Source organism: Setaria viridis, chromosome 1 (assembly GCF_005286985.2).
Source record: "Setaria viridis chromosome 1, Setaria_viridis_v4.0, whole genome shotgun sequence".
Taxonomy (NCBI): domain Eukaryota; kingdom Viridiplantae; phylum Streptophyta; class Magnoliopsida; order Poales; family Poaceae; genus Setaria; species Setaria viridis.
In genome coordinates, this window is record NC_048263.2 from 23,689,044 (window position 1) to 23,703,827 (window position 14,784).

A 14,784-nucleotide genomic window follows, 5' to 3' on the forward strand; every position below is an offset into this window, starting at 1 on the left:
CTCAGAAAAAGAATCACAAGGTGCAGTACGCGAACTTACTATCCTTGTTAAGAAAGGTGCAGGAAGAGAAAACTACAAAATAGCGTAACACAACTAGTAACAACATATACACTTTTGAAGTAGCATCACAATATATACACATACACTTTTGATTGGCACATTAATTACTCTATTAATTAGCGCCCAGGACACTCCCCAGCCCAATGTCCAGGCTGCTTGCATTTGAAGCAAGAACCCGGCCTGCCATTGCCAGCTGCAGAAGAGCCATAGTTACCGCCCATAAAGCCTCCTGATGCAGCACCATTGCCATATGCCTGGTGCTGTGGGGCAGTAGCCTGCTGTGGGCAGTCTCTAGAATAGTGCCCAGGCTTATTACACTTGAAGCATAGATCCAACCTAACATTGCTACCAGCAGAACCATAGTTGTTGCCTATGAAGCCTCCAGCTCCCGGTTGTTGTTGATTATCCATACATGTAGATGGAGTAGACATCCCCCCGCTTACGCTTCCTTTCTGCCCAAACTGATTTACGCCACACACGTTCATGCCATAGGCATTATTGGAGGTAAGCACATTGTGACCACCTGGAGACTTGCTGAAACCAATGTTAGTAGCAAAGTTGCCTTGATCTCCTGTGCTTGGGCCTGATCTGCCCTGCAAAAGGCTGTCAATATCTTTACAAAGGATGCTGCTCTCCTTGGATGGGTCCAGTTTTTCAGCATTAACAATTTTACATTGCACACGTGGCTCATCATTGAAGCTTTCCTCCCTGATGCTCAACTTGAATAGATTTGGATGCCAACGGGCCCCTTCAATGATCTCAGTGAATCGGGCATCATCCCGGTCAATATTTCTTACTGTGTGAAGTTCTTGTGCCGTGCAGCCAAAAATATGTTCACCAGCCTCCTGGAATGCAGTAACATAGATAGTGCCAGTGTGATCTTGGATTTGAAACCTTACTGCGTACCTGTACTCACAGTTTCCAAAGCTCTTATCACATCTTTCACAAAGCCACGTCCCATCACCACAATCTACGACCTTTTTGTTGCATGGCTTCTCATTAAAAATCAAAGGGCATGCTGGATAACAAAAACTGTCAGTATGTACGTGTGAGATTGCAGCCTTAACAGTGATCCAGTTTGCCTTATCGCGTCCCAAGTTTCCATCCCCAATTTGCGCAATTGTTTTGCGGACAGCCTGGACTGAATTAAATTGTTCCCGGGATAGAGAAACACAAGCAGTGTTCTCTCCTTCAGCTATGTACCACTGCCTCAGCCTATCAGCATCAGAAAAGTCTGGGTTTATTTTTAACCGGGTTGAACTGATTGTACTCACCGATCTGCCATTAAAATCACTGATGCGGGCACCTACTAAAGCAAGTATAGGATTCAAACCAGAATCACACTGCAGCTGCAGCTGCTGACCTTCAACATCACAGAAGTTGCCCCAAAAGGTCACTTCCACACTCCAACCAGACATGTCCCTCAGTTGAAGGGTTCTTTTCTGGGTTTCGATGCCATTCTTCCTCGTTATCAAAACAGAAGGACCAACTGATGTAACAACACCAAGTAAATCTATCACAGTTTGACTATCAATGTTCTCTATTTCACTGATCTGCCGGAAATTGTACTGCGCCCTAGGAATGTTATAATCATCACTAGAACAAATCTCTACAGATGAGGTTAAAGCCTCCAGAGTTATTTCATTATCATTATTCAAAGCATTAAACTGCTTCTGTGCAGGCCTCACAGATCCTCTTGATATCAAGTACACCTTATCAACTTCAATTAGGTCATAAAACTGATCAACCGCTTCTTTGAAGCATACTGCACGAATTTCCCCACCTTCTCCATCAAGGAGATCAAATGAGAAAAGTCTTCCTGTACCTCTGGCATTGTTCCAATGCTTGACAGCAGTCTTAGCAGTCACCCTAGCCTTGATTGTCCACCTAGTATCATACGGATGCAATGCACTTATTGGGACAACACGGGATGTTGATACATTCCTAGCAACAGGGGTTCTATTGATATACCCTGGAGGCAGCTGTTGGTATGAAGGCTTTTCTGGGTGCTCATAAGTATTGCTAGGAGGGGTCAAGGCCTCACGTGTGCCACTAACAGTAAACCGTTGGTTATGATGAGATCTCAGAGAAGGCTGCTGAGATCTTGGTTCCACCATACTTGCATTTACAGTGTTTTGTGCTGATACTGTACCATAAGAGCCTCCAGTGAACATATTGTTATGATCAGGTACTACTGCCCGGCCATTGTTATGATCAGGTTCTAATGTCTGGCCAATGGAAGAACTCACTATGCCTTGAGCACCACTATAGGGTACACCATATGGTAGATTGTTGGAAGCCTGCTCTGCCCTCGGAGCAATAGAAGACCCCAGCATGCCTGGGCCACCGAAATCGGTTCCAATGTTTTTTTGAGCAGCAATTGCCGATAAGCTGGGATCTAGTACCTTCTCTAGACTTTGTGCCAAGTAGTTTTGGGGGCTCCCGATTATGGCACATTCAGTTTGCAGAATTTCAAGTTTCAACACAATGATGATCCTGATTACAGAAGGGAAGAAGTAAAGAACCATCAACAATCCGAAGTTAGGATATTCATCCCTTTAAGAGGTATTCAATAAGTTCTAAGGGGGTGTTTGGTTCCACGGACTAAAGTTTAGTCCTTTAGTCCTTGTCACATCGAATGTTTAGATACTAATTTGGAGTATTAAACATAGACTAATTACAAAACCAATTGCACAGATGGAGGCTAATTCGCGAGACAAATCTATTAAGCCTAATTAATTCATGATTAGCACATATTTACTGTAGCATCACATTGTCAAATCACGAACTAATTAGACTTAATAGATTCATCTCGCGAATTAGCCTCCATCTATACAATTGGTTTTATAATTAGCTTATGTTTAGTCCTCCTAATTAGTATCTAAACATTCGATGTGACAGGCACTAAACTTTAGTCCGTGGAACCAAACACCCCTTAAATAACATCAACTAAACAGATGTAGAAATTAGTTCACAAAACCACAAATAAACACTAAAAAGGTGGCAAGCTCTAAATGAGTTCAAATTTTTGAACAAGTGACAAACTGACACACATTAAGGTATTATATCCAGCCTATCTATTCCATCACAATGATAATCTGTATCTTAATTGTGCCTAAAATTGTACATGCTTAAGTTTAGCAACAAGATCAAACTAGGTTCCAGACTTATTACGAAAGCTAGTTCTCCATTTGGCTCATGCGAACATGTGCTGTGGCTTGTTTCATTAGTTTAATACAGCAATCAGAATGAAAACCTTCTTAGAACATATCAAGGTGATGAGATCGCCATAATGTGTACATACTTGACCAAGCATCCACATTAAATACTGAAAAAACCAAACATAGAAATGAACCTACACCGAACTCCACCATTTTACCAACGTGATTAACAATAAGGACAACCCAATTCAGCTAGAACATAATGATGACTCTGAAATATGCTATGCTAAACAAATGGCAGAGGACTTCCACGTGAACAAAATATAGATACACAACACATAAACCCTAAAATTGAACAAATATCAAGCATGCTTTCCCCAGGAAATTCGCACATACGCGTCATCTCCAAAATCCAGCAGTTTCTTCACTAGTCTGTCTCAAATTCCGGTTCCAAGTTCCAACTAATGCAAACTCATGAACAGTGAACCCTAAATCCCCACCGAGGAAGATCCAATCCAACTACTAAGCAGGGCAGACGGGTGGTGGCAAGGACGCTCACTCACCTTTTATCATGGATGGTGTTGCAGATGAACTCGTTGAGGTGGACAATGGTGCCCACGCGGAGGGTGCCGTCCCAGACGAATGGGTTGAAGGCGGTGGCGAGTATGGCCTGATGCGAGTGGACGCCGTCGGAGAGCGTCATGCGGTAACGCTCCGAGGTGTTGGGGTTGGGGTTGGGGTTGGGGTTGGTTACCTGGCGCACCTGCAGCACCTGGAGCACCGGCTGGATCTGCGCCGGCAGCGCCCCGTCCACGATCGCCCGCACCCCGCCCGGCGTCAGCTGCGCCGCGGCCTCCATCGAACCGGAGGACCCGCCGCCGAGGCGAACCTTCCAGAAGCTTCCGCCGCAACTAGGATTTCGAAATTGGGCGAGGTTCTCAGTTCCGTTCGGAATGGTTACGGAACCCCGGACTAGTGTAGGTGAAGTAGATGAGGCGGGCGGCGGTTCCGCGGATCTCGAGGCGGTTTGGGAGGGAGAGATGTGGGTTCGGTGCATAGATCAGGTGTACGTTATGCACTTGGACGGTGTTTCAGATTTTGGGAAGCACGCTCAGGAGAGGTCCGGACGCCTGGATACCGTGACATGCACACCTTCTATTTCGTCCCGTCCATTTCTTAACAGTGAGCTGGACTGACCTCACTAACGTTTCTAATGTTGTTTGTAGCCCATGGCGTTCCTATCAAAAATTTTGTTTTAACGCTCGTTTGATAGCAAGTTTGAAGAACTCGTTAGATTATTCCTTGGACCCCTGGCAAACAAAAATTTAGTGATAAAAACTTTAGCATGTCCCAAAAAAAACATATAGCTATTACCTAGCACCTCCTATGGATCATGCACAGCTGCTTGATAAACTCGTTCATGATGGTCTTTATCTTCTATGGCACGTTGCCGCCTCAAGTTTCTTTTTAATATTCCCAGAGTTGCAGTGGAACCTGACCATCCAGATTTGAGTTCTCAACTCAGCGTATGTACTCGTATTTTTCTGAATTTATTCTAGAATTTAACTGGCGCTATTCTTTAAGTGGCAGATGACATGCCCATCGATAGTGAGGCTTTAGTGGTGACTTTGTCAATCTTAAGAATTTGCCAGCTCAGTCTTTTGAGATGTTCATAGGGATAGGGTTGCGTACGTATGTTTGTAGGGGCAAGTGTGCGTGCGTGTATGTGAGCGTCTGCATCCGTGTGATTCGCAATAATGTTTTTATCGCTGATTAACATTTCAATTATTTCTAACCTGTAAATGAAAATATGAAGGCTTATTTTTGTCCCTATCTTATATTCCTAATCTAATATATGACGTTGGGATAACTTACTTAGTTCATTGAGACCGGAGGAAGTGTGATTCGTAAGCCCTCTATACTGATTGGTCATTTATTGTCATATTTCTAAAGCTGTTGTTGATAGCTCATGACCGTTACCCGCCACCAGCGAATGATTCAAAAACATAAAAACATAAGCTCGATCGGAACTCGTCCAGATACCAAATCCCTCTAGCTAATGTCAGAATGCGATCCGATTACTTGTAAACTGGGCAAGAATGGGAGTACCTCGAGACTTGACCAGGGATGCAATCACAGCAAAGCTTCAGGCTTACAGGTAAGCATAGTTCGGCTCACCCATTGCCACTTGAGAAATCAGCGGGATTTAGTGAGACGTACAAGTTTAGATTTGTAGGTGGGGGGAAACCAGCTGCGTCATCAATCAAGTTGATTATCTTGTTATTGAGACCTAGGCCTTGATTTATAGTATATCAAGTAGTCGGGTCAGTTTCGACAAGCTCTTTGATAAGAGCAACTCCACAAGCTCCCTTTTATTAGTCCAATACCTCAATTAGGGAGAAAAGGAAAAAAAAATAGGCTCCAACAACACTCCTAAACTTCCCGTAGATATTCATCGTCCCGAATCCTTCCCCCGTCGCCCAGCATATATATATCCGTCGCTCCAATCTTCCCCAATCCTCCTCCCCCTGTGCTCATTTGCCCACACGTGCAATCATCATCTAACGATGAATTCAGCACCAGTTGCATGGAATGTATTCGTCGGCTCATAACAAATCTGTTTTACCTATCTCCTATTGCAATTGCACAACGTAGTGATAGATTTGGCTGGTAGGAGCGGTGGCAAAAAAAAAAAGAGGCACGGGGAAGGGCGAACCGGCGGTGGAGGGCGGCGGCGCCGTAGAACAGATCCTGAGGGGGAAGGGAGGTGGCGGCCCAATTGAGGGGCCCACACGTGCTGATGGGCTAGTTTTGAAGTGTTAGGGAGTTTATTATTAGGGATCTGCCGTGTGATGATATGATTTTGGGGAAATAAATTTTTAGTAGATCCCCTAATACATATTTTTAGGGAAGAATTTTACAGGATACTCTTGAAGTTGCTCTAACTTTGCTTGCCAGTTTTAGAAACGTGAAATCTTTAAAAGACAGCAGAACTCAGACCGATTTAATATAACCAGCCTAATGCGGTAATGCATTTTTATAGAAGCCGCTTCACTGGAGGAGCCACACCCGTACTCATTTTTACAGGAGTCGAAGCCATGCTAAATAGGCTGCCCTAAATGATGCCGTTTTTAGTAAAATATAAGTAATTCATTATCTCTTTTTTTAGTATCATTTTGCTAATTTCATGCCGTGTGCTATTTATAATGTGTTTGGGATTTCATTGGCTTTTGAGTACCAATAGGTGAAATTGGGTGGGGTGGGGGGCTGTGGTGCTGGTCACAGTAGTGTCGCTTGAGATGTCAGCAATGCAATTTTCCACCTCCCATATTTGGCCTTTCATTTTAGAACTGTACTGTAGTGAAAAATTCTTATTTTGTTTTGTGTGACTCGGCAGTGCCCATGAAGCATAGCATCTACTTGTAACATCTGTGACTTCTTTTATCATATTAACTGTGCTCGAGTGTTTCGAAGAGCAACACTCGATTTTCCGACCAATTGACGGACACCAGGCATGCTTTTCTCCTCCTCCGGCAAAGATGAGTGACTCCTCCGACGAGCTTTAGGGGTTTTGGGTTGGGGGATTACCTGTGCCCTATGGACCTAAAGGGCGATTTGGGGTGGCTCGCCGGCCGGCGGTAGAGGCGGAAGAGATGGTGGGAAGTGGAGGCGGCGAGGGCACCGCCGGAGTCGGGCGGTGGAAGATCCCCCGCAGTGGAGGTGGCGGGGGTGTAGAAGACCAACAGGTTAGCGTTGGTCGTGGTCGGCGGCGGTAGCAGAGGCGGTGTTTCGCCGCTAGAGCCGAGCGGGCAGCTGGTGGCCGCTGGGAAGCTTGGCCGGACTTGGTGAAGAAGACACCGGGGGAGGTGCAATGTCAAAAAGGGTTAATTTTGGGAAGCAGGGTGGGAGGTGAGTGGCGGGTGCTGGAGAGGGGAGAGAGGTGGAGGCGGCGGGGGCTCAGCCTTTTCCTCACGTGCGTTGTGAATGGATAAGGGTCGTGCGGGGAGAGAATAAGGGAGGAGGGATCTCATTTAAGACTGAGCTCCCTCTACACCCAAGTATTTGATAGACAATCCATGTAAGGGGGCGTTTGGTTCCCTTTACTTATTTTTAAGCAAGTGTCACATCAATGTTTAGATACTAATTAGGAGTATTAAACGTAGGCTATTTACAAAACCCATTACATAAGTGGAGGCTAAACAGCGAGACGAACCTATTAAGCCTAATTAATCCATCATTAGCAAATGTTTACTGTAGCAACACATTGTCAAATCATGAACTAATTAGGCTTAATAGATTCGTCTCGCCGTTTAGCCTCCACTTATATAATGGATTTTGTAAATAGTCTACGTTTAATACTCCTAATTAGTATCTAAACATTCGATGTGACGGGTGCTTAAAAATAAGCAAACAACCAAACCAGGCCTAAAAAAGGTACTGTCGGCGCAGCTAAGTGGGCATAAATAAACGGGAGCATCAGCGCCTGGCATGATCAACCAGCTGCTTGCCGGAACCATGGCGTCCCTCCTGCTAGCAATAGTTCTGCCCTTCGGTCTCATCCTTATCTCCACGTACGCCTTCCAGCTGATGGCCAACGCTCGCCGCCGTCTCCCCCCTGGCCCCTTGCCGCTGCCGGTCATCGGCAACCTCCTCACCATCGGACGGGGCAGCCCTCACCGCTCCCTGGCTCGCCTCGCCGAGCGCTACGGCCCTCTGATGTCCCTCCGGCTCGGCGTCGTCCACGCCGTCGTGGTCTCCTCGTCGTCCGCCGCGCGCGAGGTCCTCCAGAGGCACAACGCCGTCCTGGCCGACCGCCCCGTCATCGACGCCTGGCTCGCCAACGGGCACCGCGCCAACTCAATCATCGCGCTCCCGCCGCACGCCAAGTGGCGCGCCCTGCGGCGGCTCTGCGCGACGGAGCTCTTCGCTCCCGGCCGGCTGGACGCGCTGGGGCCGCTGCGGCAGCGGAAGGTGAGCGAGATGCTGCTCCACGTCTCAGAGCAGGCGGCGCGCCCGCGGCCATGAACATCCTGTCGCGCATGATGTTCTCCGTCGACCTCGACTCGGGGCCGCCGCCGTCACCTGGTGGTCGGCGCGGGCTCAGCGACGCCGTGAAGGAGGCCACGATCCTGGCCGCGACGCCGAACGTCTCCGACTTCTTCCCGGCGATCGCGGCGGCCGACCTGCAGGGTCTGCGGTGCAGGATGGGGCCGCTCGTCGCAGATGCACACAAGATACTGGACGAGCTGTTTGCGCAGCGGCTGCTCGATCGGGAAGCTTGTGAGCCGCCCAAGAATGATATGCTAGACGCGGTGCTTGACAAGGAACATGAATGGCAGCAGGAGGGCTCTATGATCAATCGCTCTACAATCAAAGGATTGTTTACGGTACAGTACACACATACTCCGTCCATATCTGAACTAACTAGATTGTCCTAAACGCCGTGTATTTATGGACCCGATCTTAAGATATATGATCTGAATATATAGAGGACGTTTTAGAATTTCAGTGATCAAATCAAATTAATTAAAAACTTTCACAAGTTTGGCAGCTGCTAACATAGGAAAAGAGTATTTAGGTTGGTCACATCTCACATGATAATAATTCGTGTAATATTCAGTTGCTAACCTTTGGGTGGGCAACGTTCGTTGGTTAATTCACACACACTGATGTCCTTCAGTTTATCGATGCATCACAGGACATGTTTGTCGCGGGATCAGATACAAGCTCAACTACAATTGAGTGGGCAATGGCCGCTTTACTAAAGAACCCTCAAGTGATGGAGAAGGTGAAGGGGGAGCTCATGAGAGTTCTTGGCAACAAAACACAAGTCGAGGAATCCGACATTGCCCAGCTTCCCTATCTTCAAGCTGTGGTAAAAGAAGTACTTCGACTCTACCCTTCGGTCGCGACGACATTTTATCGCGCAGAGGCCACGGTACAAGTGCAAGGATACACCATTCCTGAAGGAACCACCATCATACTCAACATATGGGCAGTTCATAGAGATGCTGACGTATGGACTGATCCGGATAAGTTTATGCCTGAAAGGTTCATGGATGGAGGCAGTGACTTTTCGAGTAAGGACTGCAAGCTAATTCCATTTGGTGGCGGGCGTCGCATCTGCATTGGATTGCCGCTAGCGTATAGAACGGTCCATTTGATTCTTGCGTCGCTGCTGCATCAATTCGATTGGATACTTCCTGAAGAGGCCATGGAAAATGGTGTTGATATGACCGAGAAGTTTGGACTTGTGATTTCTATGGCTACTCCGTTAAAAGCGATCGCCAAGAAGCGTGACCTGTGAATGTATGTTACAATAGTCAAAAAAGTGTGGTACAACAGAAATTTTAGAAGTAATAAATTGAAATAGTGGATTGTAAAACTGTGAAACTTGTGACATGATGAAAATACTAATAAAAAGGAGACAGCAGCAATGATGCCTTGCTAGCATGACCACTTTATAAGAGAGTACCAATCTCGAAACATTCTCCTCTCCCAGAAGGGGGTACAGACCCATAAAAATCGAGAGTTGGAAAATATTTCTACCAAAGAACCCATCCGTGATGCTATCTCCCATAGTTTCAAAGTGAAAGTATGAAATATTTTCAGATATTTGTCTGACTATTGAATATAAAGCTTATTCTATTGCAAGTCTGACTGTACAATAGCAAATAACTAGACATACAACCACATACAAAATGATGCTAAAATAAGAAAAAATTGACATACAGCCCAATATCAAACACACTTCTCAAATACTTTAGATACTTTTGGGTGGTGAGGTAAGCCCCCCACATATATGCAGATTCTTCAGATATTTCAAATTTCCCAATGCATATGCAGATTAATCAGATACTTCAAATTGGGATTTGGCAAAGGTCGTTGGGCCGGGGCACCTGACCATGATGCATGACTGGCTCTACCTTGGGATGTCGGGTGTATACTCCTCCTGTTGATAACTTCAAAGTGTCACCTCAGAATCTCCTTGAAGCTACTTTGGATCCAAATGGTAAAGGACACTCTGGATTCTTATAATAGTTTTTGAGAATATGGCATTTTCTTCAGCTTTAGACTTCCAAAGGCAGAACTAAAATCAAAAGATGAAATAAAGTTAGTCAAGATGCATACTACCTCCATTTTAAAATGTATGGGTGTTTAATTTTATCATAAATCAAATCTCTAATTTTGACAAGGTTTTTTAAATATATTAATATCCGTAATATGAAATAAATATACTATTAACAATATATTCATGATGGATTTAGCAAACCTTATTTGGTCATAAATTTTATCAAAGTTGGAGAAATTTGATTTAAAAAATAAAACACATCACATTTTGAACGAAAGAAGTACAGTGCAAAAAGTGGCATCATCATCATCATATCAACAACAAAATTGAAACAACACAAGGATGCTTTACCAGGCCTAATTCAGCCCAACCCGACATCCATCCGTCCACGCAAAGGGAAAACCAAACCAAGGAAAAAAAGAAAGCAGCTTGTGGGAGGAAGGAGCGGGAGAAGGAGATCCTCCTGCCGCCCCCACGACCCCGTCTCTTTCCCATATCCCCACACCCATCGCCCTCCTTCCCTCCCACATTCCCTTCTCACCACCTTTCCTCTCCCCGGCCGCCGTCCTCTCTGTCCTCCGCTCCGTCCCCTCCTCTCCCACCACATGCTGCGGCGGCGCGGGTGCCTCCCCGCGGCGCTGTTGTGGCTCGTCGCCGTGGCGTTGGCGGCGCTCTTGGCGCGGCCGGCGGGCGCGGCGTGGTGCATCGCGCGGAGCGGGGCGTCGGACAAGGCGCTGCAGTTGGCGCTGGACTACGCGTGCGGGCCCGCCGGCGGCGCCGACTGCGCGCCCATCCAGGCCAGCGGCCTCTGCTACCTGCCCAACACCCTCGCCGCGCACGCCTCCTACGCCTTCAACTCCATCTTCCAGCGCTCCCGCGCCGCGCCGGGGGCCTGCGACTTCGCCGGCACCGCCACCGTCACGCTCACCGACCCCAGTCAGTACAACTTTCCGCCTTGTTCATGTTCTTCACTGTGCGGCGCTTCCCTTTTTCCTTGCGACCTTCCGTCCTGTTGCCGTATCAGTGCGGCATCAATCCGTCTCCGGCGTCCCCCTTTAGCTTTTGCTTTTGTGTTCGGTCTTGGAGTACGTCCTCTGTCTCTTTTGCTTTGCGCAACCATACTCTGCTGAACTGCCGGTTGCTTTTCTTGTTTTCTAGGACTTCTGAGTTAATTTCTTTATTTGTCACATAATATCTTTTCATTCATCTGGTTAATACTAGTTTTTCCTCACTATTTTTCTTTTACATGAGAATAGTATCAATTTTATAAGAGAAAATCATGAGTAAAAACTAGCTGGGGAGTTAATGTGAGATGTGTCAAATGAGTGTTCTCTTAGATCCATTTTCAGAGGTCTAAGGGTAGTGGACATCTTGGCTTGTGTGGAATGCCTGGAAGGCATGGTGAAAGTTGTATTGCTATACTAATAGGAAGTGAGTGATGAACAGCATTGACATGATCGATAACTTTAGACTGGCCTTTTTTATCTAGTCCATGGCGTGGGTAAGAGCATTGCTGTGAACCCAAATAAGTACAACACGATGCTAAACAAAAGAGTGTGTTTTGTTTCATATTACCACGAGACGTATTTGGGTTGAGATAATACACGCGAGAAAGTAGAACTGCTATACAGTACACTGAACAGGAGGCAACTGTAAGGTCATGCATGTTTATTGCCAGTTTCGCCTTCACAGTTATGTTCAAGTGTTCAAGAACTCTTGCAACTTTGCAAGAGGATGAAAGATGTATGCACGTAAATTGTACACAGTATTCATTAGGATTCAGTAGAGCTTGCCTATCTCTTATTGTGGTGTATTTGTTAGTTGGTCAGATTAACAGAGGTTCCTTATCAGAGAACTAAGTGCAGCGATTTCTAATCTATACTCTGATCATGTACATGTGCTTTATGAATAAATATTAGTCAATGTTGGCTACTGAATAATGTTTTTTCTTGAATTGAATTTTTCACTGAAAAAACATCCAACTAAATGTAATTCCATCTTGCGCTGAACTACAAATATACAAGACATGCGAAAGGGAATATGCATGGCCATGAGATGAGCTAATGTAGCATGATTCTACTTTTCCCTTTGAGAAGTGTAGCATGACTCTACATAAAAACCGAGTTTGCACATATATGTCTCATAGGTGGTTACATTTTAGTTTTAGTATTTTCATTTGATCTTTTGTGGTGTTCAATTAAAGTTTATTTTAGATATGTTGGATCTGTGATGTGTGCATTTACCATTATATGCGTGACTACAGCCAGTTGAACCATTCTTGACCCCTCCCCTTGTCCCTTTTTCTTATGACACATTCTGCAATATCTTCTCACAGATCTTAGAAGTATATGGGGGTATCAACTTATTCATTTTGTATTTTGCATTTCAGGTTATGGATCATGCACCTACCCTTCATCTCCAAGGTAAATGTATTACATAATACTAGCCTCCATTTTAAGAAGTGCATAAATGATTCAGGCAATGTGGAAATTCTAATGACAGTTAACTTCATTGGTTCATTCCATAACTTATTTTATCTTGTAGAAATTCAATATTTCTAATGTACATAGACATGTACAGATAAAATTACAAAAGACAAGTAGCACACACCCGCATAACTCATTTGTGAAGGTAGCTGCTTAGCCTTCAAAGTATTATACTTGGAAGTGTTTTCTTAATTTTAAGGAATATGTTCATTGGCCATTTGTCAGTTGGTATCTTACATATGGATACACTAGTAGAATTTGTTAGGATACTAAGCGCAAATTCACAGGATTTTTGTTCTGATTGCCTGTCTCTTGCTTCCTGTAACCTTGTCATGCTAAAAAATGATTTGTTGGATGGCAATAATAGATACTTTTTATGCAAAAGAGCACCCAAAAAATGAAGATACTAGAGAGCATGCATCATGATTTCATGGTTATTTTTTTTTTCAATTGAGTCCCAGAGTCAGATATTGCTCCAATAGGCAATTCGGCAGCACGAGGAAGTGCTGCATTATTTGTGTAAAAACATAGTGCATTATCAGTGGTGTTACAAAATAAGCTATTAGAAAAAGATAAATAGTTTGGAGCCTTTCAATGAAGAGTTGATTCTGGGGTGAACCTTGAACCCTTTTATCTAAATCAAGAGTTTACAAAAAAAAAAGGATGTGATTTATGTAGATCTGCATTTTAATTTTATTAGCCTGGTGACCACATAAAAATAATTTGTGTGGTTCTTTTAGTTTATTACGATTTATGCATCAGAAGTTATACATTCATTGCTGAAACAGAATCATATTGACCATGGTAATTCTTGTTTGCAGCACCGCCGGGCAGTCAGGTTCAACATCCTCCATCCCTGGCACCACGTTTAAGTCACCACCGGGCACTGGAGGACTGAGCCCACCTGACATCGATTCAACCGACTCCAATGCTGAAGCTCCAGCTGCCGCATCCTTCTTGTCTCTTGCTCTGTCCTGTTTCATGTACATGTTCTTGCACTTGTGGTGATGCATGGACGATCTAGTTAGAGTTTTAGACTCTGTAGAGCATTTCCATGTTGCATTTGCATCATGATATAAGAGACACCACAACAGTTTTGTCTCAGGGGATTGGTTGGTTGGTGGTAGCGGTTGTAACCTGCCGTTCAAGTGAAAGGCAAGAGTGCCGTCAGTTGGATTCCCAGAGGTCAGAGGTGATTCTCTGCTGATTTCAGCAACACCTCTGCCAAATGGTTTTTCAGAAAGAAGTGATTCTCTGCTGATTCTGTGAAGTGATTCTTTGAAATAAACTAAGAGGCTGGAAGCTAAAAAAAAAGTAGTTTTTCCTGATTCTGTGAAGTGATTCTTCACCCTGATTTTAAGAATTTATACTAGAGAATCAAACAGAATCACTTTCAGCCACAGAATCACTTCTATCAGAGAATCACTTCTCATAGAGAATCAGAATCAGATGGAGTTTTACCGAACGCACCCTAATTCTTTTTTTCTTGGTGTCCCGATTTTGTTACGTTGTAGCTATTAATTTTCTATTGCTAATTTTTGTTTCAAAGCGGATTGGTTTTGTCTCCAGAAGTTTTAGGAAAATAGAATTACATGATGATTTTGATAGAGATATATTCCCCCATCCCAATTTATAGGTCGTTTTGACTTTTCTAGGTGCATAGCTACGTGCCTGCTTATGTCTTATACATAATAAATACTAGAAAAAAGTGTATTTTCCACCCCTCAAGTATTGCAAAAGTGTGACATTCATTCCTCATGTTTTATTTGGTGCAAATCAACCCCTTTCTAACTAAACTGCTGCATTATCATCCCACCTTAGTTTAACAATGGTTTAGTATCATCTAATGATAGTTTATGCCACGTAATCATGTGACTAATCACTGCTTAGCAATGTAATATGATGAGTTGAGGATATAGAGCCCACAAAAAATTCAGTAAATCCTCTAAATTAACTATCCATAAAAGTTTTATTGAAAAATTTAATAGAACTGATTCACACCAAA

At 44.4% G+C, this 14,784-nt stretch overlaps 2 protein-coding genes and 1 pseudogene across 2 annotated transcripts; 2 read left to right on the forward strand and 1 right to left on the reverse strand.

Annotated features, from left to right (window-relative positions):
* Positions 1 to 21: 21 nt before the first annotated feature.
* On the reverse strand, positions 22 to 4,318 carry LOC117835756 (replication protein A 70 kDa DNA-binding subunit C). Its single transcript, XM_034715432.2, has 2 exons — positions 3,785 to 4,318; positions 22 to 2,556 (listed from the first exon to the last, which is right to left on the reverse strand). The coding sequence occupies exons 1-2, from the start codon at positions 4,276 to 4,278 to the stop codon at positions 177 to 179; spliced, it is 2,874 nt and encodes a 957-aa protein (XP_034571323.1). The 5' UTR covers positions 4,279 to 4,318; the 3' UTR covers positions 22 to 176.
* Positions 4,319 to 7,702: 3,384 nt separating this feature from the next.
* LOC117862236 (cytochrome P450 76T24-like) lies at positions 7,703 to 9,674 on the forward strand (annotated as a pseudogene).
* Positions 9,675 to 10,719: 1,045 nt separating this feature from the next.
* Positions 10,720 to 14,254, forward strand: LOC117851874 (PLASMODESMATA CALLOSE-BINDING PROTEIN 2). Its single transcript, XM_034733787.2, has 3 exons — positions 10,720 to 11,229; positions 12,683 to 12,716; positions 13,601 to 14,254. Exons 1-3 carry the CDS (start codon positions 10,899 to 10,901, stop codon positions 13,785 to 13,787), a joined length of 552 nt encoding a protein of 183 aa, XP_034589678.1. The 5' UTR covers positions 10,720 to 10,898; the 3' UTR covers positions 13,788 to 14,254.
* Positions 14,255 to 14,784: the final 530 nt, after the last annotated feature.